The sequence below is a fragment of the Pinus tabuliformis genome, chromosome 8, assembly GCF_031772625.1.
Source record: "Pinus tabuliformis cultivar Carrire ecotype Pingquan chromosome 8, CPIR1, whole genome shotgun sequence".
NCBI classification, from domain to species: domain Eukaryota; kingdom Viridiplantae; phylum Streptophyta; class Pinopsida; order Pinales; family Pinaceae; genus Pinus; species Pinus tabuliformis.
In genome coordinates, this window is record NC_142294.1 from 566,766,612 (window position 1) to 566,790,301 (window position 23,690).

General features: G+C 41.1%; 1 protein-coding gene across 3 annotated transcripts in view; it reads right to left on the bottom strand.

Moving 5' to 3' along the window:
• The window catches only part of LOC149236727 (P-loop NTPase domain-containing protein LPA1 homolog 2-like), a 206,352-nt gene that overhangs the window by 123,092 nt on the left and 59,570 nt on the right, over nucleotides 1-23,690 (bottom strand). For all 3 annotated transcript variants that reach the window (XM_089372468.1, XM_089372469.1, XM_089372470.1), the window contains exon 3: nucleotides 7,708-8,036. In XM_089372468.1, coding sequence (XP_089228594.1) covers nucleotides 7,708-8,036 — 329 coding nt within the window. The remainder of the gene's footprint in view (nucleotides 1-7,707; nucleotides 8,037-23,690) is intronic.

A 23,690-nucleotide genomic window follows, 5' to 3' on the forward strand; every position in this document is an offset into this window, starting at 1 on the left:
ACATTAGAGTTCCTTGTCTTACTTTGTGAACTAGATTCTCCTTCAACAGATTCATGAAAACCAAGACCAGCTTTGATAGCAGGAGACCTTTGACTACTAAGAATATCATCCAAGATCTTAGTACTATCTTGAAATCGTAAGAGCTTATCTTTTTCTTCTAGCTTATCTTTTAGCATATTTACCTCAACCTGATGTTGCTCTTCCTTTTCAAGATACTGCTTCTTCATGTTTTCTTCAGCTTTTCTTCCTTCTTCCAACTGATGTCTTAGATTGACAACTTCATTTTCTTGTTTTTCATGAGCTTGGAGAAGTTCGTTATTCTGCTTCTTTGATTCTTCAAGATCTTCCTTTAGCAAGAGGATCATAGCTTCAAGACTTTCATAGTAACTGGATCTATCTCTGAGTTTCTTGATTGTTGTGCTCTTCTCACTGACTTCATCTGTTAGAGATGTTACTTCATCCTGCAACTTTTGATATTTGTCCTTGAATAACTTCCTTACCTTGTTTCCTTCCTCTAGTTGAGCTTTTAGTTTGGTAGCTTCTTCTTTGAAGGCACATTCCCTTTTGTTCAATAGATCTTGTTGATCTCTAATTTTGTCTGTAAGCCTTTTAAATTCTGCCTCTATTTGATATCTTTCTTGCTCACCCATAAGAGCAAATTCAGTTGTTTCGCTATCACTTTCATCTTTTCCAAATGGATAGATACCTGTATCACCAGAGGATAACAAATTCATACCTGATAGATCATTTGCTTGTTCATCTTCATCATGAAGTGATTCTGAATCTGAAGTGCTTCTTCCACATATTCCCCAATCGATACTCCCACTGTCATAGTTCTTCTGAGATGTCTTCTTCTTCTTAGGTGCTTTCTTCTTAAGCTTCTTTCCCATTGTTCTATGGATCTCCTTCAAGCGATCAATCTTTTACCAAAGGACCTACACTGATTCCAATTGTTGGGAATAATACTGAGGGGGGGGGAGGTGAATCAGTATTATCAAATCAATAAAACTTTTTCATTTCCATATTCAGATTCATATATGCTACTTCCACAACAATGATTAATGCAATCAGTGTATATCCAATGTACTTATGATTCAGTTAGTTGATCCTTAATGAGTGCATTGGAACATTATTAACCATATGAATAGTAAACCGAAGCAGTAAAACAAAACAGATCATCACACACAAGAAGCACACATGAACACCAAGATATAAGGTGGAAACCCAATGTGGGTGAAAACCACCTGCTGCAAGTCGTCTCTATCTTCTTTTAATAAGAAACTTCCTTTTACAATATTTTGTACTGGTGCAGACTTATACCAATACACAGGCTTCTACCTACAGAAGGCTACAACCCTCTCTCGTTTTCCAGACTCTCATGGAAGCGAGCTACAACCCCCTTAGCTCTTGTACTAGCTGATCCATTTACTAGTACGCAGGCTGCAACCTGCTGATATGCTCCAAGGTTTTCCAACTGCTACTAGAAGGGATCTACCACCCCCTTTGCTTTTGTACTAGCTAAGATACTAGTACGTAGGCGCCAACCTACAATCTTCTCTCCTCCGGGTACCACGTTTCATACATTTTCAGACTGGATACTCCTGAAGCTCAACACATAATCTGAAGGCCACATTTCATCCAATTTTCATACTGGACCCATCAATATCATTGAAGCACATAATCAATCAATCTTCTGAATCACCCAATCACCAGATCATTACATATGTGTGTTAGCAATCAGATCTAGTCCATCAGATCTCATAAAGATAAGTCATTATGAACCTGATCCATTATAGATCTCATCCATCAATACTGAAGCTAAACATAATCAATCAATCAATCACTTCTCAGAATGTTGTTATCAGAACATAATCCCAGTAACTAGACATTAATTCAGAACCCTGAATACAGCTGTAATAGACAAAATCAGCTAAAACATATCTTCTGAGAAGTCCGCAACTTCACCAATAGGACGCATGCGGGTATCCGCACTTTCTCCGTGTTGAGCCTGCGTATCACCGCACCTATGCCTCCGGCTCGACTGCGCACCTTTGCATCAGCTGTTGTGGTTTGCCTGCGCACCCCGCAACCTGCACAGTTTTCTGATCTGCGAGTATCCGCACCTGCTGCTGCGGCTTGCCTGCGCACCTCCGCACCTGCACAGTCTTCTGATCTACCAGTATCCGCACGTGCTGCTATGGCTCGCCTGCGCACCTCCGCACCTGCACATCGTCTGGACTGCGTACCTCCGGGTATAGATAATTTTTCAGTCTTCAAGCATACCCCAGACTATCAGATCTACAGATCTGATCATGCGCCAAGGAGATCTCGACCCATCAGTCGATTTGTCTATAATACTCAGGTTTCTCCTTGATTCAGATCTAGCTATCACTCACCAACCGATCACAAGTATTTCAGATCTTGCTCACCTTAAGATATTCAACCCATGAGTATATACTCCAAATGATCTCCTTCCCCTTTTTATAGTCTAGGCCTTTCTCAAACCATGGACCAAAACCATTGAGAAACAATACCAAGGATCCAATACTTGGGTTCAACTCTTTTGGATGCAATACCACGGACCAAAACCATAGGATCAAAAACTGTCGGACTAATACCATGGACCAACCATAAGATTTCCCACGTGCGTGCGCTTTTCTCTGCATGAAAGTGTGTGAACTGGGGTCCGCACCTTTTGAACTGTGAACCTGCGAACATGTCCGCACCTTCTGAACGATGTTCCTGCGGATCCTGCCTATGACCGCACCTATTGATCGGCGCACCTGCGAACTTCTTATTTTCTTCATTCTTTGTAGGCTGATCATCAATCTTTGCTACTGACCTGTTGCACTATGATCTGTCATCTGTATGAGTTGCCATCAAGGACAACACTTGAGCCATAATGCCAACAAAACTAACATCTAGTACATGGTAGTACACAAGACTATTGATATGTGAAAATGAGACACATTCGGTTTCTTCCCTATAAACGTCTCCTCTAGTGTAATTCACCCCAATACTCTGTGTGGGCTCTATTTCTGTAAAGAAAACTATTGTATTGCTTGCCTCAGCCCAAAGAAACTTGGGCATCCACTGGTGATGCAACATGGCTTTGGCCGCTCCAACTATGTCCATGTTCTTACGCTCTGCCACCCCATTCTGCTGAGGATTATATGGTGTGGTCAACTCCCTCCTGATGCCCTCCTTGGCACACAACTCCTTGAATGTGTTTGAGGTATACTCCCCACCATTGTCAAACCTCAATGCCTTGATCTTCCTGCCAGTCTGGTTCTCAACCAAGGCCTTAAACTCTAAAAACTTTGAGAAGACCTCATCATTCTTCTTCATGAAAAATATCTAGGTCTTCCTTGAGTGATCATCTATGAAGGTGACATAGTACTTGTACCCACTAAGGGATACTGTAGAGAAAGGACCACATACATCTGAATGAACAAGGTCCAAGATAACTTTGGCCCTATTATCTCTAATGGGAAAAGATGACTTTGCATACATGCCAAGCGTACAACCCTTGCACACCTCATTTTCATCAACATTGCACTAAGGCAACCCTGTCACTATCTCCTTAAGAATTTTCAGCGCTCCATGGTGCAAATGTCCCATGTGCCTATGCCACAACTCTCCAAGCTCGTTGCCTAAGTCACGACCTCCTCTGCTAGTCAATGTTGCGGCTATCTCAAACTGTACTTTGTATAGGCTCTTGTGCCCAACCCCGATCTGCTTCACCATCTAGGAGTGTGAGGGTTTTATAAAAACCCTACCCTGTTTGAAGGTCACCGTGTACCCCTTATCCTCCAACGTTGAAACCATGACGAGATACTTCATGTGCCTAGGTACATAAACAACTTTGAGATATAGAGGGTTTCCAAACTCTCTCTCAAGACAACTTGTACCAGTACCCTCAACCCAATACTTCCCATCATCTCACATCTCAATATCAAACTACATTTCCTTCTCTAACAGTTTGTTGAAATACATCTTATTTCCCATCATATGACAAGACGCACCATTGGTCCACATACCATAAACTAGTAGCCACTTAATTTTCCATATAGGCAATGAGTGAAAACTGCTCAAAGAAAGAGAACTCATCTATCTTTGTAGAGGCTGCTACTTGGTCCTTCTTGGACCCTTTCTTCCTGTTAGGGCATTTAGTAGCATAATGCCCAAACTGGTGGCATGAAAAACACTTGATCTTGTTGAGATCCTTTTTCTTCTTCTCTCCCTTGGAACTCGGCTCACCACCACCACTGCTCTTTTTACCCTTGGACTTGGTCCCTTTGCTAGCTAGAGCAAAATTTTCTTCATCTTCCTCACTTTTAACACGAGATCCAACTTGAGCTTGTTTGTGAATCTCCTCATCGACACAATCACCCCACAAACGCTCCCAATCTAGAAAGTTTTCTCGAGTACATATCCCATCTATGAAGTCTTGCCACGACATGGTGAAACCCAACAGAGCAAAATTCACCAGCAAATCTCTATGGGGAACTGTCTCACCCGCACCAGCGAACTCTTCCTTTACCTTGGAAAACTTGGTGAGGTCAGAAACCATAGAATCTAACTTGGATATTTCAATGATCCTGAGCTTGTCTTTTAGTACCAGCTTTCTGGCCTCGCTTAAGCCATGATAGATACCAATGAAGGCAGTGCACACTTCTTTGGATTTCTTCTTCCCAGATAGGTGAGGGATAATATGGTCTTTGACTCCTTCCAGGATAATCCTTCTTGCCTTGGCATCCATTTTATTATGTTAAGCCAACTGCTGAGGATCTGTTGTTGCGATTGGGACGTTATCAACAAAATCCCAAACCCCTTGTTCCTCTAGCACCACTGCTATCCTTTCACGCCACAAACAGAAGTTGGACGCACCGTCCAATCTATTTTCAAATCTGAGACCCTGATATGCCATACTACCAAATCGAACTGTTAAACACAAATCACACTGGTAGAATCAACGCACATTACTCAAAGCCCTAGCAACCAAATCGATTTGATAACTTACTCCCTCTAAATCACAGAATTTGCTCCTGGAAATAAAATTTGTGCGTGATCTTCAATCACAAACTGAGCTCTAAGACCATGTTAGATTTCCTTAAAACCCAATAAACTGATTCGCAATTTTCTAAATGTAAAAACCCAAAAATACAAATAATAGATATTCTAGAAACTTAAATCACAAATACACTGAATTTTCTAACTTAACATGCAGAACGGACAAATAAATTAGAAGACAAACACATCAACACATAGAACACAAGATATACCTAAGAAACCCCAACTCCAAGGAAAGCCTGCAACGTTGTGTGTCTTTATTATTTTCTTCAGTAAAGGATTTTCTTCTGAGAATTACAATTATTTTCTTCAGTAAAGGATTTTCTTCTGAGAATTACAAGGGAGAAACTTCCCTTTTATCACAAGAACAACTGATCAATCCTCCAAGATGAATCGATCACCCTACCTGCACACTATATCTACAAAATCCTTGCGCAAATTAGCTAGATTGAGCACACGTGAGAGTAAAGCCTCTCTCCTATGAGCACGTGCGAATGGTATAACTGCGATGGGGATGTAAGAGCTCCACCCTCACTGGATTTCATCTCTGATCCTGAATCGTTGCGATCCACTGAAACCCTCGGCTCTTCCTTCGCTGATCTGACACACATATTTGTGCTCCACTGACTTGCCACTAACTCAATCTGTCTCCTCTTGTAATTTCAATCTAAACCCTACTCTCCCTCTCAACGACCGAGATTAAATCGTGATCAATGGTTGAGATTAAATCATCAGTTAACTTAGGACTTTTTAATTTTTCCTAAGTCTAACTTTAGGAAACAGTTAAATAAATCAACATTCTGCTAAAGTAGCATTCTTCTGATTCTTTTGCTAATCTTATCACTTAGACAAGCAAAACCCTTACTTCTCTATTCCAACCAACAACATGCCCAAGGATGCAGGAACAATCTTGCCAAACCTCTTCAACTTCATAGATAGGAAGGAGGTGAATAACATTTTCAATATTGGATAAGATGTCATCATATGGCAACATTTGAAGTGCTATGGCATGATTAAGGCCTCTTGCTAGGAGTTTAAAGGTGGTGTTCTCAAGATTGAGGTTCAAGAGGTTGGCTACTAATGGGTGAATGGAATGTGGTTGGGTGTTCATTAGATTAATGGTGTGATTTATTGGAGATCGAGCAGGATCGAATATTGGAGAAAGATTTTGCACCTTGGGATTCAAGATAGGATTGTGAGTGGCCGCGTGGGAAGTAGGGATGGTATTGGTTCGTGGTGTATGAATATAAGGCACAAACTAAGTATTGTACATAAAAGAACATGGGGATAGAGTAAAAGAATGATCTGAGAACTTTCTATATCTTGGTTATTTGGGAGTCACTTTTCGCAATCCCACTATGTATCAATACTATTGTACTTAGCAATCCCACTGACCTATTTTTGTGTTCATTTGTTGGATATGAATAAAATTATCTTATCCTATAGACCTATACATCTAATCCTAATGGTATGAGGTGCTTTCTATTTTTGTTATTTATTTATTTGTACCATCTTTACTCGTATCCTTGTTCTCTTTAGTACTCTAGCTTTAGCACTCCCCATATGATGTTACAATTGTACTTTTGAGTCCCATTGACCAATTATTTCAGTCACTTCTGAACATTAATAAAATTATCATATTGTATCTTATCACATCAAATACAAGAAGCATGTAACTACTCAAAAGGTGATTGTTGAGTTGCACATGCTATACACTCTATATTGTATTAGATATGTATATAGAACTACAAAATTGGGGGATAGCGATCATCTTTGACCATGTCTGCTTGAACTACAAATATAAAATACAAAAGTTATGTAATGGTCATTTACTATCAAGTCACCCATAAAATAGCATACAAAGTAGCATACAAATATGACACATATTTGGGCAAGTCCACTACACTAAATCTCATCACCAGCAAAACTTAATGCCTTTTAGCAATTAGATGCCAAGAAAGTAAATAAAAATCTTACATTGAAATCTCTAAAAGTAACAGCTTTTGGAGTAATATTCTATACTTTGGGATTCCTGCATAGGAGAAAATTTCCACTTTAGGCATAACAAACATACATCTAATTACAAATATAAAATACAAAAGTTAGGTAAATAGGTCATTTACTACCAAGTCACCCATAAAATAGCATACGAAGTAGCATACGAATATGATGCATATTTGGACAAGTCTGCTACACTAAATACCATCACCAGCAAGATTTAATGCCTTTTAGCAAGTAGATGCCAAGAAAGTAAATAACAATCTTACGTCGAAATCTCTAAAAATAACAGCTTTTGGAGTAATATTCTATACTTTGGGATTCCTGCATAGGAGAAAATCTCCACTTTTTGGCATAACAAACATTCATCTGATTACATATTGCACAGCCATGACAATTATTGCATTGGTAAATGCCTCACGTGTCTCAAATTTTCATTATGTGTCTTTTTTCATTTATCTCTTTCGTAGTAATTAACGACATATCATTCTTGAACAAGCAATCGCAAAAGAGAAAGAACTCCATCAAACTACTTTTGTTGCATTCCTGCTTTTCAAATGAAAATCCAACATAGAATGAAAGGAATCCAACAACATATGCAATTGAAACCACTCTGGACGGCTGCAGTGACGGTACCTGCATGCTATAGTCAAATCCATTCTTTGATTCGGACTAACATAGCGATATTCAGAAAGAGCACCACAAACTATATCTAGAAATTTCTCCCTTTTTACTACAACTGTAATCCGCTTCTTACAGAAAGTTGGTTTCTTGTCATTGTCACTAGAGACACCCTTTTCATTGGCTGTAGTTTTCTCCAACTGTTCTTGGTCGACATAGCAACCTTCTAAGTTGTCTTTTCTGACCTCAGAAAACTTTGGATGGACATCTATTAATAAACTTCCATTCCCATGAAGATCAACAGGAATTTCATTCTTGATTATCTCAAACACCTTTTTAGCAATCTGATGGTCACACAAAAAATACAGGTCAGAAAATCAGTAGCAGAAGCAATTGGCAACAAAATTCAGCTGAAAGACATCTGGAAAGCAAAGAAAGCAATAGTTTCCTATGATGTACAACACGTGCGTGTAAACATTCAAGTAAAGGAAGAAACAGTGCCACATCTAAGAGATACAAGAAGGAAGTAACAAAGCATCTTAGAAGTGTGCATTCAGATAAAATTTCAAAACTATCTTAAATCTCTTCTACTTCATTTATATGAATTATTCCAGTCCACATTCACCTTGTATCAAGAATCTGCAAGGACACTTTTCTCAATTTCTTATGATATGGCCCCTATATAGGAGATAGCCAATACTCATGACAACCAGAAACAAAATGCATATTTTTTAAGTTCATATCATTTATAAAGGGCAACTTCAAAAATTCCTTGATCCCTCTTCTACCTGGCTTGCGTAAGACACTTTCCCTTCAGAATTCATCATTGTACATGCTTCATAGTTCCCATTGCCCCACACAAAGCACAAATGTTTTCAAATATCATTTTCAGTATTCTCCTCGTAATCCACCAAAAGTGGGTACCCCTAGCAGAATTTTTCTCCTAATCATCTTCTTCTAGCTGGCAGCCAGCAGCCCATGACAGCCACCTTGTAGCCGATGTGATGTGCCATACTATCTCTGCCACCTACATCAGCCATATGTTTCCTCACCCATTTGTCAGGAGCACATGTTCGAGGGTGGGCAATCCAATCCAATCCAAAAGGTATGTTATTCATTGTGAAATTGGGTGATTATGTTCGTTTTTCAATTGGGCATTTAGCATGGATTATTGGGTGATTTGGAAGAAGGAAAGGTTTTGACTGTGGTATTGATCCCTCACCTTAAATGCAGGTGGGGGGGGGCTAATCTTCAATCCTAGTCCAATGGGACCTCCCCTATTGGCCCATGGCTTTAGGAAGGGCATTACTTGGGAAACCCCAATTGAGATAGCATGGTCCTGTTTTCCCCATTCCATATTTATCACTTCCCTCTGTACATTACGAGCCCTATTCTCCATCTCACATCTCTGGTTCCACTTGACCATGGTCTCCCCTTGTCCACATATCTGGGTCGAGCCTGGAAACTTTGCCCCGATAGGTTGGTCCAGCTGAAAGGAAAGTACAAAACATACAATGGCCACAAGCAAGAAATAAAAGAAAGAAAATTATAAAAATGCAAAAGATGGTCTGGAGACTAATATTAGAACGTGGGCAAAAGCCAAGCATGAGCTCTACCCCTTATCATTATGGCCAGTGTTGCCCTATCATATCATAGAAAAGAAACCCTTGCATGTCCCAAACCCTGGTGGGTGATAAATTGCCCCACCAGTAAGGGAGAAACCTTTGCTACACATCATACACAGTATGCTCTCATTTCCTAGAGCTTCGAGTAGTAATACAAAGAAAAAATAAAATAAAAGGCAAAAAGCAATAAGAGGGGTGGAAAAACAAAGATCGAGGTAACTCATGCATCCATGATTGCTCCCTCCCCACATTTGTACACCCAGAATGCGGATTTCTTCATCATTGCTACTCCTTTGACCATGGGATATGGCCCTGAGACCCCTTGTCCCCTATATTCCATCATTATTCACTTGAAATCTATTGATTGAGGGATGTACCAGGGACCTGTCTTTCCCCATAGGGGCTAGGAACACCTAATAGGATCATCCATTAGCCACTCCTACCTAGGGAGATAACACTATTACATGATCAAAGCCCCAGATTTGGAAGGGAAACCCCGTATAAAGCGTCAATTTTCCCTTGACTAGCAAGGTTGGTCCAATTAGATGCATTAATGATTATTGTACCCAATGGTGAGAACGCAGCACTGGACATTGTGTGATTGGCAGATGGTTTTAATAATGGCTCCGGCAACTTAACTGGGGCCCAAGTTCACTAGAGGAGCATTGTGACACCCTACAGGAGAAGCGTTGAGAGCCATGGGACTCCTACCACTTGCAAAGAATCATTCCATTCCATGGGCACCTACAACACCCCCACCAATTTGCACTCTGCCCCACATTATGCATGAGATGATACACTTGGATCAACATGCCCCAACCAGCTTAGCAGTGTACACGTGGTTTGGCAACTAATCTAAGGCCCAGATGAGGTTTGTCTCCCCCTTTGACACATGGGAGGGCGAGCACCATCCTAAAATCCCTCAATGTTGGAGCAAAATCAAGCTATTTTATCACCAGGAGACCCATGAAACCCAGCATTGAGCCCCATAACCACTTTGAGGGGCTAGAGGATTATTTGCACATAAGGCTAGGCACCAACCCCTAGGGCATTGATTTTAGAGGTTTTCTTCACACATCACGGCACAAGAAGGCCTCAACACAAGCCCTAGGAGGGCCTGTAGCTAGATGTCGTTAGCATTTTGCCCTTTCTATTGGAGATTTATCTTATTTGCATATTGGTTACTACGCGGCCTATGACTTTTAGGCTTTTCTTGCACATTATATTATAATTTTGGGGGCTTAGAGGCCTAATTCGACTTAGTAGGACATGTATATATTGAAGATCATTTCATTAAATATTCTCATCATCAAACTTGTGAATTTAGGACCTCTTAGAGAATTTGCACTTGCTTCATGTGGGTGATTTTGGTGATACTTGGATGCATTTTGATGTATGGAAGCTGATTTTGACATTCTTTGGAGCTATTTCTTGGCCTAATGGATGAATATACTACATGTTATCTTGTAAGTGCCTATTGTTGAAGATTATTATTTTGAATTGTCTAAAGTATGGAATTGTTGCTTCTAAATCATGGTTGTTTGTGCCTTAACTTGTTGAAAATAAATTCTAAAGGCTATTTAGTTGAGTATTGCATTTGTTACTCATTGTATAACATGTAATGAATGTTCCTAGTGGAGTACTTGTTATTCTCCATAAAAATCCATCATTTCATTAAGTGGGTAATGTGAAAATTCCTTGATTGCAATTACTTGGAAATTTATCTCCTAATTGTTCTGCAGTTTAGTTTTTATTACAACAAATATCGATAAACTCATAATTGCAATCTTCACCAAAAAATAAAATTCATTACAGAAAATAAACTGGAAGCTGAGAAAATAATGCACACACACAATACAATAGACACCAATATTTTTGGACTTACGTCCCCGGAAAAACCCCGAAGGGAAAATTGGTGCAGCAAATGAGAGTTTATTTTATTATTATGCAACAGTAAAAATTTACCTCATGAGACATCTTCTTAGAGAAGATCTATGTTCTTATCTTGTCAAGTCAAAGTGTTGACTTCTGATGTATATGTACTATCTCTCTCTCTCTCTCTGCTGAACTATTGAAGAACATATAAGAAGAATTGATCAAGGGTTTCCCCACATTGGGGTTTGTCCCTAGCTAGCGCCACATCTTGTGTCCTTTTGTCTTGGCTTGTCTTCTGCAATTTATGTTTATGTTCTATCTACAGTTTACTTTAATGTTGATGTGATTGCTAATCTGGAAAAGATATGGAGCTAACTGTGAAAATTGAAATAAATTGCTCTAATCATAGAACATACCTAAAATTAACATGGTATCAGAGTTGAGGTGAAGACAATGCCCAAGCAAGAGTGAAAGAGCAATCACCGAAGACAGTTGGGAAAGGACAAAAGGATCAGTGGATTCCTCATCCCTCTTCAAATTCACCAAGGGTGAAGTCGAAGCAGAGAATATTATCATAATTAAAACAGTGCGAAACACGCATGTAAAAGAATATCGAATCAATTGATTAGGAATGAGCCAACAGCTCAATGATAATATAGAGATATTTACAATAATAGAAACATCATGTTTCTATGTAGAATATGGGAACAATCAGTTTCATCTAAGAAACTGCTAAAAGAATAAAAATAGCAACAGCTAAAAGAATGAGCATTAAATACTAAATAGAAATATTCTAATACCCTCCCTTAATGCTCAATCTATTTACAACACCAATAGACCCTCGGAATTTTACAAATTTATCAGTGCCAAGAGGCTTGGTGAAAATGTCGGCGGGCTGCTCTGTTGTGGGAACATATTGCAACTGAACTGAGCCGTCTTCAACCAGCTGGCGAATGTAGTGGCAATGAGTTTCCACATGCTTTGTTCGTTCATGAAAGACTGGATTCTTGGCAAGTTTGAGCACTCCCTGATTATCACAAAACAAAGAAGTAGGCCCTGTCTGGAAAACATGCATATCTGCAAGCATACGTCGAAGCCAAACTGCCTCACAGGATGCCTTAACTGCTCCCCGATACTCGGCTTCTGTTGAGGAGAGAGCCACTGCCTGTTGCTTCTTCCTAGTCCAAGTAACAGCACCAGATCCTAGAGTAAACACATACCCAGCTGTAGATTTACGGTCATCAACCGAACCTGCCCAGTCAGAGTCAGTGTAGCCACTGAGAATAGGATTGGAACTGCGAGTATATAAGAGGCCATAATCAGAAGTACCACGCACATATCGTAGCACCCGCTTTGCTGCTATCCAATGATCAGCTTTAGGAGCTGACATGAAGCGGGAAATGTAGCTTACTGCAAAACTGATGTCAGGTCTGGTAGCAGTAAGATAGATGAGACTGCCCACTAATTGCCTGAATAAAGTTTCATCCACAAGGGGAGAGGGTGACTGTGCTGAAAGTTTGAGCCCTGGTTCCATAGGAGTCGTGGCCGGTTTGCAATCCTGCATTCTGAACCTTTCCACAAGATTTTTGGCATACTTGGACTGAGAGAGAAAGATCTGATTTTCAGTCTGCCAAACTTCAACCCCCAGACAGTAATGAAGAAGTCCCAAGTCTGTCATCTCAAAAGTGCCTCATAGATCTTGTTTGATCCCATGGATCAAATGTGCAGAGCTGCCAGTAATGATAAGGTCATCCACATAGACAACCAAAAACAAGATATCATTACCAGTATGCTTGATATACAGGTTTGCATCAGATGAGCTCCGCTGAAAACCCTGATCTGTCAGGTACTGATCAATTTTCATGTACCAAGCCCGAGGAGCTTGTTTCAATCCATAGATTGCTTTAGCTAACCGACACACTTTCTGTTCTTGACCAGCAACTTTGAATCCTGGAGGCTGCGTCATGTAGACTTCTTCTTGAAGATCACCATTTAGGAAAGCACTCTTTACATCCATCTGATGAACTTTCCAATTGAACTGAGCTGCTAGGGCAAGGACAAGCCTTATGGTACTCATCTTGGCTGTAGGAGCAAAAGTCTCCTCATAGTCGATGCCTTCCTTCTGTGAGAACCCTCGAGCCACAAGACGAGCTTTATACTTGTCTATGGTTCCATCAGCTTTGTATTTCACTTTATACACCCATTTGCAGCCTATGGGATTTTTTTCGGCAGGAAGATCAGAGAGTGTCCAGGTGTGATTCTTCTGAAGACTCTGGAATTCGGCTTCCATAGCCTGTTCCCACTCAGATGTACCCTTAGCCTCTGAATAGGTTTGAGGCTCAAAAATACTGTGTAGGTTAGCCATAAGAGCAAAATTGACTGTAGACTGTTGTCTGTTCTTATGTCTAGAAGTCCTACCTTCAAGGAGCTCATCATCCCGGAGATCACCAATGGTTTTAGCCCACCATTTAGGCCGAAGAGTAGAAGAACCAATATCAGGAGTAGAGGAACCAATATCAGGAGAAGGTGGAGAAGACTCAAGAGCAATAGGAGCAGCAAGGGGAGGGTTAGTTGCTGGAGGAAGCTCAGATAGAGTATTATCAAATACTGATGCTACATCATCCCTCCCATCAGGTGGACCGACCGGAAGAAGAACACTGTGAGGCTGATCCTCAGAACGCTGCTCAGAAGAAGAAGACTAAAAGAATCCTCTATCTTCATCAAATACTACATCTCTACTGAAGCTAAGACGACCAGTGGTTATATCTATCAGCCTATAGGCCTTGTGATGATCACTGTAACCTGTCATCATGAGTTTCTGGCTTTTGGAATCCAACTTAGAGCGCTTAGCAGGTGGAATCCAAACATATGCAACTGAGCCAAATACTTTGAGGTGACTGATCTTAGGCTTACGACCAGACCAAACTTCTTCAGGAGTCTTCCCTTTAACAGCCTGAGTAGGTGATCGGTTAAGAAGGTAAACAGCAGTAAATACTGCTTCAGCCCAGAATTTGTTTGGAACACTCCTGTGTTGTAACATGGAACGAGCCATTTCAACAACCGTGCGGTTGCGACGCTCTACAACACTGTTCTGCTGGGGAGTGTAAGGAGTGGTTAATTGACGTTTGATGCCATGAATATCACAGAAGTTGGCAAAAGCTAAGGAACAAAATTCCCCCCCATTGTCGGTCCTAAGGGTCATGATATTATAACCAGATTCATTTTCAACTAAGGTTTTAAACTTCTGAAAGGTACTAAGAGCATCAGATTTATTTTTTAAAAAATACACCCACATCTTTCTACTGAAGTCATCTACAATAAGTAAAAAATATTTGCAAGCAGTGATAGAAGGTGTATTCATAGGACCACAAATATCAGCATGAAGTAACTGAAGTACCTGAGATGCTCGCCAAGATTCTCCATTTGTGAATGAAGACCGATGTTGCTTTCCCGCTTGACAGGCGCTGCATATCCCCAACTGCTGAGTCTGAATATCAGGTAGTCCTGACACAAGTCCCTCCCGAGAGAGCTGAGAGAGATATTGCATATTTAGATGCCCATATCGCTGATGCCATAGAGTGCTGATGGGAGAGACACGTGCTGCTAGAGCCACTTCTGGAGAGTCACCGGTGTCAAGTAGCCTGTATAGACCATGGTCCTCTAGGCCAACAGCAACTGTTAGACTGGTCTCCCTGTCAATGATGGAGCACTTGTGTGCACTGAACACAACATCAAGCTGAGGAGAATTCCTCATAATCTGGCTGACAGATAGCAGATTAATCTCCATACCAGGAACATAGTATACATTCAGAAATATGAGTGTGCGTCCACCAGACTGAATTTGAACTGTACCCCTGCCAGCTACAGTGTACTTTTCACCTCCACCAAATACCACGGAATCACTGAAAGGTGAGAAGTCAATAAACCAGTCACGCCTGTGAGAAAAGTGACGTGATGCACCAGAATCAATGTACCATGCAGAGGAAGGAACATGTTCTGAAGACCTTTTAGCCATAAAGGCGTAAAAGGCAGAATCTGTCTGCTCGGAATGTTCTGCAACATTTGCTGTCTGATGTGGCCCTCCCTGTTTCTTCTGTTCAGAAGCAATCCTCTGTCGGCAATCTTTCTTCATGTGACCGAACCTGTGACAGTAATTACACTGCACACTTTTCTTCCTAGCAGGATCAAAAGACTGAGAAGAGCCTTTCTGCTGAAAGGACTGAGAGGACTGGTATTTTGCAGCAAATGCATTTTCCGAGGGCACTGATGAAGCACCACTACCAAACTGCTGTTTCCACCGATCCTGCTGCAGAAGTTTGGTACATAAATCTGGAAACTTCAGATCAACATTTGTGGTCGTAATGTTGAGAGTTTCTATGAAGTGTTCATAAGATTTCGGTAGACTTTTCAGAGTAATAACTACCATATCTTCTTCCTCCATGGTCCGACCAATGGCTTCGAGCTGATCTCGAATGTCTTTAATTCTGTTGAGATGTTCCTGTAAAGACATATGTTCATCCATCATGATGGAGAACAACTGATTTTTGAGAAAAAAAGCTCTGCTTTTGTCAGATGTCTCGTGCAGTTCTTTCAACTGTTGCCAGATTTCGGCAGCGGTCTTGCCAGAAGGAATCTGTGGTAACTGATCATCAGCGACAGAGAGCTTGAGAAGCATAACAGCCTCTCGATTTCGATCATCAAATTTATCTTGATCGGTACCAGCTGTACCAGGACGAGGCTCTTTGCCCAAAATGAGCTGATCAAGACGCCTGTATTCAAAAATGGTCAGCATTCTTTGTTTCCAAATGTTATAGTTGTTGCCATTAAAGCGTTGATTTCCTTCTAACATCAAATGGTGAGCGTGGCCATTTTCCTAAAGACAATACAGAAGTCTGACACAAAAAAAATGTAGCTGCCTGCTTAAAATTCCTCTTTCAGGATGACTGTACCAAACCTTAACAAATTCTGTTTTGAAAGAAATAGGCTTGCACAAAAAAAAATAACTCAGATCTGTACCAGATCAAAACACCAGACAAGAGATCACATGTATCTTTATAAGATTAAAGCTGATGTGAAGGGGAAAAAAAAATACGTAGACTGAAGCTGTCCACGCTGATCTGATCCCACCGCTTTAATGAAAAAATGTCGTCACTTACTGTCCACGCTGTTCTGGGACGGTCCTCCACACGTAAACAGCAATAAAAAATTGGAACATTAATTCATTCTTTGTCCAATGAGTAACACATCCAACGTTGAAACGTAACCGAAACCGAAACGGCCGTAATCTGGAAAATGGCGTCCAACGTAATCTGGAAAATGGCGTCCGTGGAAAGTAATACGTGGGAGGTAATCCCTGCCGTCACTTATACTCTGCAGAGGGCGTCGAAAAACGAAGCTTCGAGGTCGGAGAAAGTGTTGACAAGGATACCCGAAGCCTTGGGGAGATTGGTGCCGCTGGAAAGTGCCTTCACGTGGTTCTGTCGAATACGTGAGCGGAAATACTTGAGCAAACAAAAACGAATTAACTTTGATTTCCGCTACCGCTTCCGGTTTTGATTCACCAAGTCAATAGATTGATATGCGTGCGATTCCAAGTATCGTGACAGAAGAAGACTGAGATGCCACGTTCCCGTGGTTAACGTCTCAGCTGAGGATTCACCGTGAAAACGAAGGTTGAAAACGAGAGTTGAACACTGATATTCTCAGTGGCTGAGGATTCACGGGCCACGAAATAAACAAGACTTCAAAACAGATAAACTGTTCAACCGACAAATCGACTGCTGCCCCCGGATTCGAAATGCCGGATTTTAATTTCAAGACAATTTCACGATTCCGAGCACCACCACAAAGTTAATTCCTCATAAAATGATAATGCAGGAGAAGAATCCCTTTATGTATCGAGATTGACAACTGTAAGCTTTTATCACAGTGAGCAAAGCCAAGGCTAAGACTCAGTGAAGACTACCTGGCTTACAGAGGGCTCGACCTTAGAAAGGAATGAAGAGGATAGCTGATCAAGAAATCTACAGACCCTGAGAGCAGTTTCGAAATGAACTACTGAATTTTTCAAACTATGAAAAATTATTTCGAAAAAAAATCCCTGTGCTCTGATACCATAAAACAGTGCGAAACACGCATGTAAAAGAATATCGAATCAATTGATTAGGAATGAGCCAACAGCTCAATGATAATACAGAGATATTTACAATAATAGAAACATCAGGTTTCTATGTAGAATATGGGAACAATCAGTTTCATCTAAGAAACTGCTAAAAGAATAAAAATAGCAACAGCTAAAAGAATGAGCATTAAATACTAAATAGAAATATTCTAATAAGAATGGCACAGCAAAATATGGCCTACCTAAAGATCACTTCATTGGAAGACCGGATCTCAGGGTGGAAGGAAAGGCATATAACTAGTTCGGCCATTATGCGAAGGAGTGTCCGAATGGCAGGGACACATCACTTGATGATGATAACAATCATTCCAGGGACATCTTCAATGATCAAAGGAATGGCAAGTAATGCAGGTCATCAAGGAAATGGCCGCCTCTTCATAGAAAGCAAGGAACCCCAAGTATCAAGAATCAAATGTTGTTTCTAATAAGATAAAGAAGCGTTATCTTGTATTGGCCCTCTCCTTCAGATTCTTTGGGAATCTGGCTTATAGATTGTAGTGCTTCAAGACACTTTATCGGATAGATGGGTGCACTCTCTAATTTGGTACAGATGGAAACAATCATGGGATTATACTTGGAGCCGATGCCACCTATCCCGGAAAGGGTGTAGGAAATGTTAACTCTCAATTGAATAAAGGTAACTAGATTCATTTACAGAATCTTTTTTATGTACCTGATCGCGAGAAGAACCTGGTGTCCATCTCGGAAATGGAAGTCAAAGGTTTCAGGGTGGCATTCATCGATGAAAGGTACGTGTTAAAAAATATCATTTTCAAAGATGCTTTTTCTCATGGGTTCAAGGTTGGCAATTTGTATCAAGTTGCAAGATGGTCCATTGGGGATCATGTCAATTGACATATCGCATCTATAACACCGGAGGTCTACCTACAGGGCCCTACCTGATGTGAGTCAAATGGTGATAGGGATGTCTGAATTCAAGTAGAGCATGAAGGTACATGTCTGAGATGTACCGAAGGAAAATCTTATAAGGGGACCATTCCCCTCATGCAGTAGGTCCACACGTTTGGAACAACCCGAGGAGTTTGAGATTCATGATCGGGAATCTCATGTTTACAAGTGGAAGAAAGCCCTTATGGCTTGAAGCAAAACACCCCGGGCGTAGTATGAGAGGATTGATAGCTGTCTGATGAAGCTGAGATTCACTAGGAGTGAAACCAATCCAAACCATTTTTACCCGAAGGTTGTGGATGATAGACCTCTCATACCGGCACCTTATGAGGACGACCTATTTATGACAGGTGCAAACCCTCTCATTTGCAAAAGTAAGAGGGAGTTGGATTCCGGAGGTGGAATGATAAACTGCAAGCTTGTGACTACCTCGAGGATCTTCACTTTCAAAAGTTATATGGTAGTGATGTCAGACCAGATTTGGGAAATGCCTCTGAGTTTCATAAACTCATTCGCGTTGATGTTCTTGGTGAACTTCCATCTGGACATATGTTTTGCAGTTAGCATGGTGAGTTCATATTTGGTTGAGCCTCACTGGATTGGTGCCAAGAACCTTCTGAGATATCTTCGGGGCACAACCTCTCATGGATTGAGATACACTGCCGAAAATATGAAACTGCATGATTATTCGAATGTTGACTGCGCAGGCAGTGTGGAGGACCACTAGAGCACTTCTCAGTGCTGGTTCTCTTTGGATTGCGCAAGAAGCAGAAGTCGGTTGCTATAAGCAGCGCTGAGACCGAATACATAGCTACGAGTATGATCTCGTGTGAAGCTGCATGGTTGCAGAAGCTCTTAAGTGAGTTGTTTGTACACATGATGAATACCATTGTGATTCTCTATGACAACCAGAGGGGGGATTCGATTATTGAGGAATCCCGTATTCGATGATTGCTCCAACAGATAGACATCAGATACTGCCTTATTTGCGATATGGTAAGTCAATGAGCGAGGAGGCTCCATCGCATTGAGACTGATGTACAGGTCGCAGACATTTTGTCAAAGCCCCGGGGAAAGGTCAAATCTGTGACTTTCCCGAACGACTTGGAGTCGTTGAGAGACCTTCTTATAAGGGTCCTGCATGTTGCATGCATTGAGCTCTGGGAGCTCTGGGGGGCTTGGGGTACTTACTGGAGCAACATACGACCACAGGGCGACTCACCCTCCCCTGGTGGTGTGCTATGAACAGGATGATTAGTTCTTCTGCTGGGTCGGGATGATTAGTTCTCCCGTGGCAACTGTGGAACAAGATGATTAGTTCTCCTGTGGGCCAGGATGATTTGTTCTCTGTGGCGACTATGGAACAGGATGATTAGTTCTCTTGTGGGCCAGGATGATTTGTTCTCCGTGGCGACTGTGGAACAGGATGATTAGTTCTCCTGTGGGCCAAGATGATTAGTTCTCTGTGGCATCCACTGACAGGATGATTCGTTCTCCTGTGGACAGGATGATTAGTTCTCTTGTCGAGGCATCCTACCCATGCAGTCTAGGACTCATGGGAAGTACCTCTCATCTGATCAATGAGCAGGGAAATGAGGATAGGGACCATAGTAGTACTATCGATGGATGCATCACTGTATCTACCGTACTCCCTATGCTAGGATGACCTCCATTGATCTGGGATCAATGAAACTGATCTGGGATCAGTATGGGTGGTTTGAGACACTCTCTTGTGACATTGATCTGGGATCAATGAAATTGATCTGGGATTAGTACGAGTGGTTTGAGATACTCTCTTGTGATATTGATCTGGGATCAATAAAACTGACTTCCTGTCAGTAAGAGTGATGTGACACACTCTCTTTAGATGAAACTGACTTCGTGTCAATAGAGAATGGTACGAGACATTCTCAATCAATTCTTCTTCTTCATGGTTTAGCAGAGCAGATCAGAGCAGTGCAGGCACTGATGGCAGAGATAGTACAGTCGGACATATGGATCAACGGATGGAGTTCTCCCTAGTTGAGAGGGAGTGTTAAAATTGGAAACTAGGGCCAAACTCCATGTGGGTCATCTTATTTATGGCAGCTGATATTTTTCTTGGATCCCTCTCATCGAGAGGTGTAGGATTGATCTAAAGATCATCCGATTCCGATAAGTATTCATGGAGTTATGAATTTATTTGCATTATAAGACAATTCGTCAAGGTCGGCCAGCAACCAAATAAACCCCACATGTGCTCAACGTTTTAGTATAAATAGAGGTGGCCTTCAAGTCATTTCAACACACTTGGGATCTCTTCCTCTCTCTACTTGTCTTTGGGTTTTAGTAGAGGAGAGATCCTAAGGAATAACGTTGCCCTGATCCAGAGGGCAAAAAGTCGAAACTGCCGGAAAAGCCAGAACTGCCAAAAAAGCCGGAAACGCCGGAACTACCGAAAAAGCCGAAAATGCCAGAAAAACCGGAACTGCCAGAAAAGTCGGAAAAGTCAGAACTACCGAAAAAGCCAGAACTGCCGGAAAAGCTGGAACTGCCGGAAAAGACAGAACTGTCGGAAAAGCCGGAACTACCGGAAAAGTCGGAACTGCCAGAAAAGCCGGAACTGCCGGAAAAGCCGGAAATGCCGAAAAAGTCGGAACTGTCGAAACTACCGGGACTGCCGGGAACAACCGGAACTGCCAAAACTACTGGGAACAGCCGGAATTGCCAGAACTGCTGGGAACTGCCGAAACAGCCGGAGCATCTATCTCTGAAGGAGAGCAGCATGCAAGGGACAGCTAACTAACATTGGGACAGTTGTATGGTACTTAGCAACAAATACACCAAGCATGCAATGTTACAGCTAGCATGCAAGGGACAACTAGCATGCAACAACAAGCATGCTAGGGACAACAAGCAAGCAAGGTGCAACCAACACATAGGTCAGGATGGCAACATGGTGCAACAATGGCGCATAATGCAGTACAGTGATGGGTACAGTCATGATTAATGAAGCGTGATGAGATGCAGCATAGTGATGATGGGTACAGCATGGTGCAGCGCGGTGAGGTGCAGCATGATGATGAAATGCAGCACAACGATAGGTGAAGGAGTCACCTTGGAGAATTAGTTGAAGCAGCATGTCTTCAACTGATCTCATGTATCATCTTCTTAGAGATGATCTATGCTCTTATCTAGATAAGTCAAAGTGTTGACTTTTGTTGTAAACATACTATCTCTCTCTCTCTATTGAACTATTGAAGAACATATTAGAAGAATTGATCAAGGGTTCCCCACATTGGGGTTTGTCCCTGGCTAGCGCCACATGTTGTGTCCTCTTGTCTTGGCTTGTCTTCTGCGATTTATGTTTATGTTCTGTCTGCAATTTACTTTAATGCTGATGTGCTTGCTAATCTGGAAAAGATATGGAGCTAATTGTGAAAATTGAAATAAATTGCTCTAAGCATAGAACATACCTAAAATTAACATAGCTAGATGTCACAAAGCACTAAAAGGAGCATCGATGGAGGGCCTTTTAGGCTAGCTATCTGCAAATCGCATAGGGTTGCTATTGTAAATCTGAATAAAATGGGATAAAAAGTTTTCTCCTAGGGGGCACCCCACTTTGGTGGGCAACAGCGGGCTAACACGTCATATGTGTGGCCTAAAGGACCATTCTTGCTAGTTGTTTGCTCATTTTGAGGGTTAATCCCACTTTGAAGAGTTTGTAAGGGTGGATACCTTGATTGGGGGGAAAACGTTGGAGGCTCTTAACCATATTCGTCCTATTTTTAGTGAAGATGTGCTCTCTCCTAGGCAACTTTGTACATGTGGCATAAGCACTTCACTTTTTGTTGTACATTTGACTATATCTCTAATTAGTTCAAGGGATAATAGCTTTTTATGGATTCCAAGGCTAGATCTAAGATTTTATTGTTACTCTATTCAGGAGGTGGTTGGTTTTCTTCTTTATATAAGACAAGTGCCTCTCATTTTAAACTTGCTAGAAGCTTGTAAAGAACGCACTCAAACTTTTGTCTAGGCACTATTTTAATGCCATGAATGGTGTTGATTAAGGCACTCAAGTGAAAAACTTCTTTTGTGTGGATGCTTAATTGACGGATAAATTTTCAAATGCATGATCTTGAGTCAGTTTTCTATAATGTCCTCTCCAAATTGTTGGGCTAACGGAGAATGAAATAGCCTATCCAGCATCGTAGGCTATAGTCTTGATAAAGGGGTAAAAACCCAATTTTTCTTATGTTGGGGCAACCTTTGGCAAAAGTTGGGTCGGCTAGGGCAAAATAAATAAAGTTTGGGGGTTGCACCCACAATCCCTCAAATTTTGGAACACATGGAAAAATCTATAAATAGAGAAGAGTTGAGATCAAATGAATCATTATCAATTGTGATCAAATCACTTGTTTTCTTGAGCTACGGCTCTGAGGGTTTTAAGACCCCTTTTCTTCTACTAACTTCAGTGGTAAGAGATTCTACCCTAGTTAGTAACTTTATTTTTATTTTTCTATTATGTTCTGTCAAGCAAGGAAAGTTTTTCTATCTAGAGAATAGAAAGGTTTTTGGTGGAAAAGGTTGTGTCAAGGCATCCGTACTCCTTCTGGACAAATTATCTGATGCAAAATAGAGGCCAAATTCTAGAGTAGATCAAAGCCCTCTGAGGCTAAATCCATCCAAGTTCTCCCTGAACAAATAATCCAAGTTAGGTTGAGGTATCTTTGAGGCTAGAAGTCACCATTAAAGCCTTTTCTGGCCATTCGGAAGGTTGCTCATGACCCATAGTAGACCCGAAGTCACCCAGATCATTTTGAGACAAGTGCAGAAAGGTTTCCTAAGGCCACTTCTGCCCTAGCAGACTCGCAATTTGTGACAAAAGTTCGTACTCCTATAACAACGCTTGAGGATCATTTGAAGTAGTGTGGAGGATCGATTTAGGGCTAAACAGATCTAGATTTACCTGGACTGAGGTGAAAGTTGGGACGAGTCTCTAAAGAAAATCAGAGGCAGAAGCATCCTCTCTAGACAGAGCTCAAAGGAGGTTTCTTCAAATTTGTGGAGGAGTTCTAGGACAACTCGAATTTTTTATTAGGATATTGTTGCTCTCCTGAATTCATAATCATTCTGGACTGCTTTTGGTTTTGTTAGATTTGCTCGTTGATAGCATCATACTATATGGTTATTCTGTTGTTGAGAAAACAGTTTTGTTAATAAAGATTTATATTATTTATTGGATGACTGTTTGTGTCATATTTTTGGACAAGAAGAAGGAATTTTGTTGGAAACCCTAGGGCAAAATTTCACTAGGATATTACATTTTCAGTCAAGTTCCTTCTCTATTGTGTGGCATTTGTTATTGGTATAGTTAAGTGTGATCATTATTCAATGCATGATCGTATGTTCTCTTAGATCTT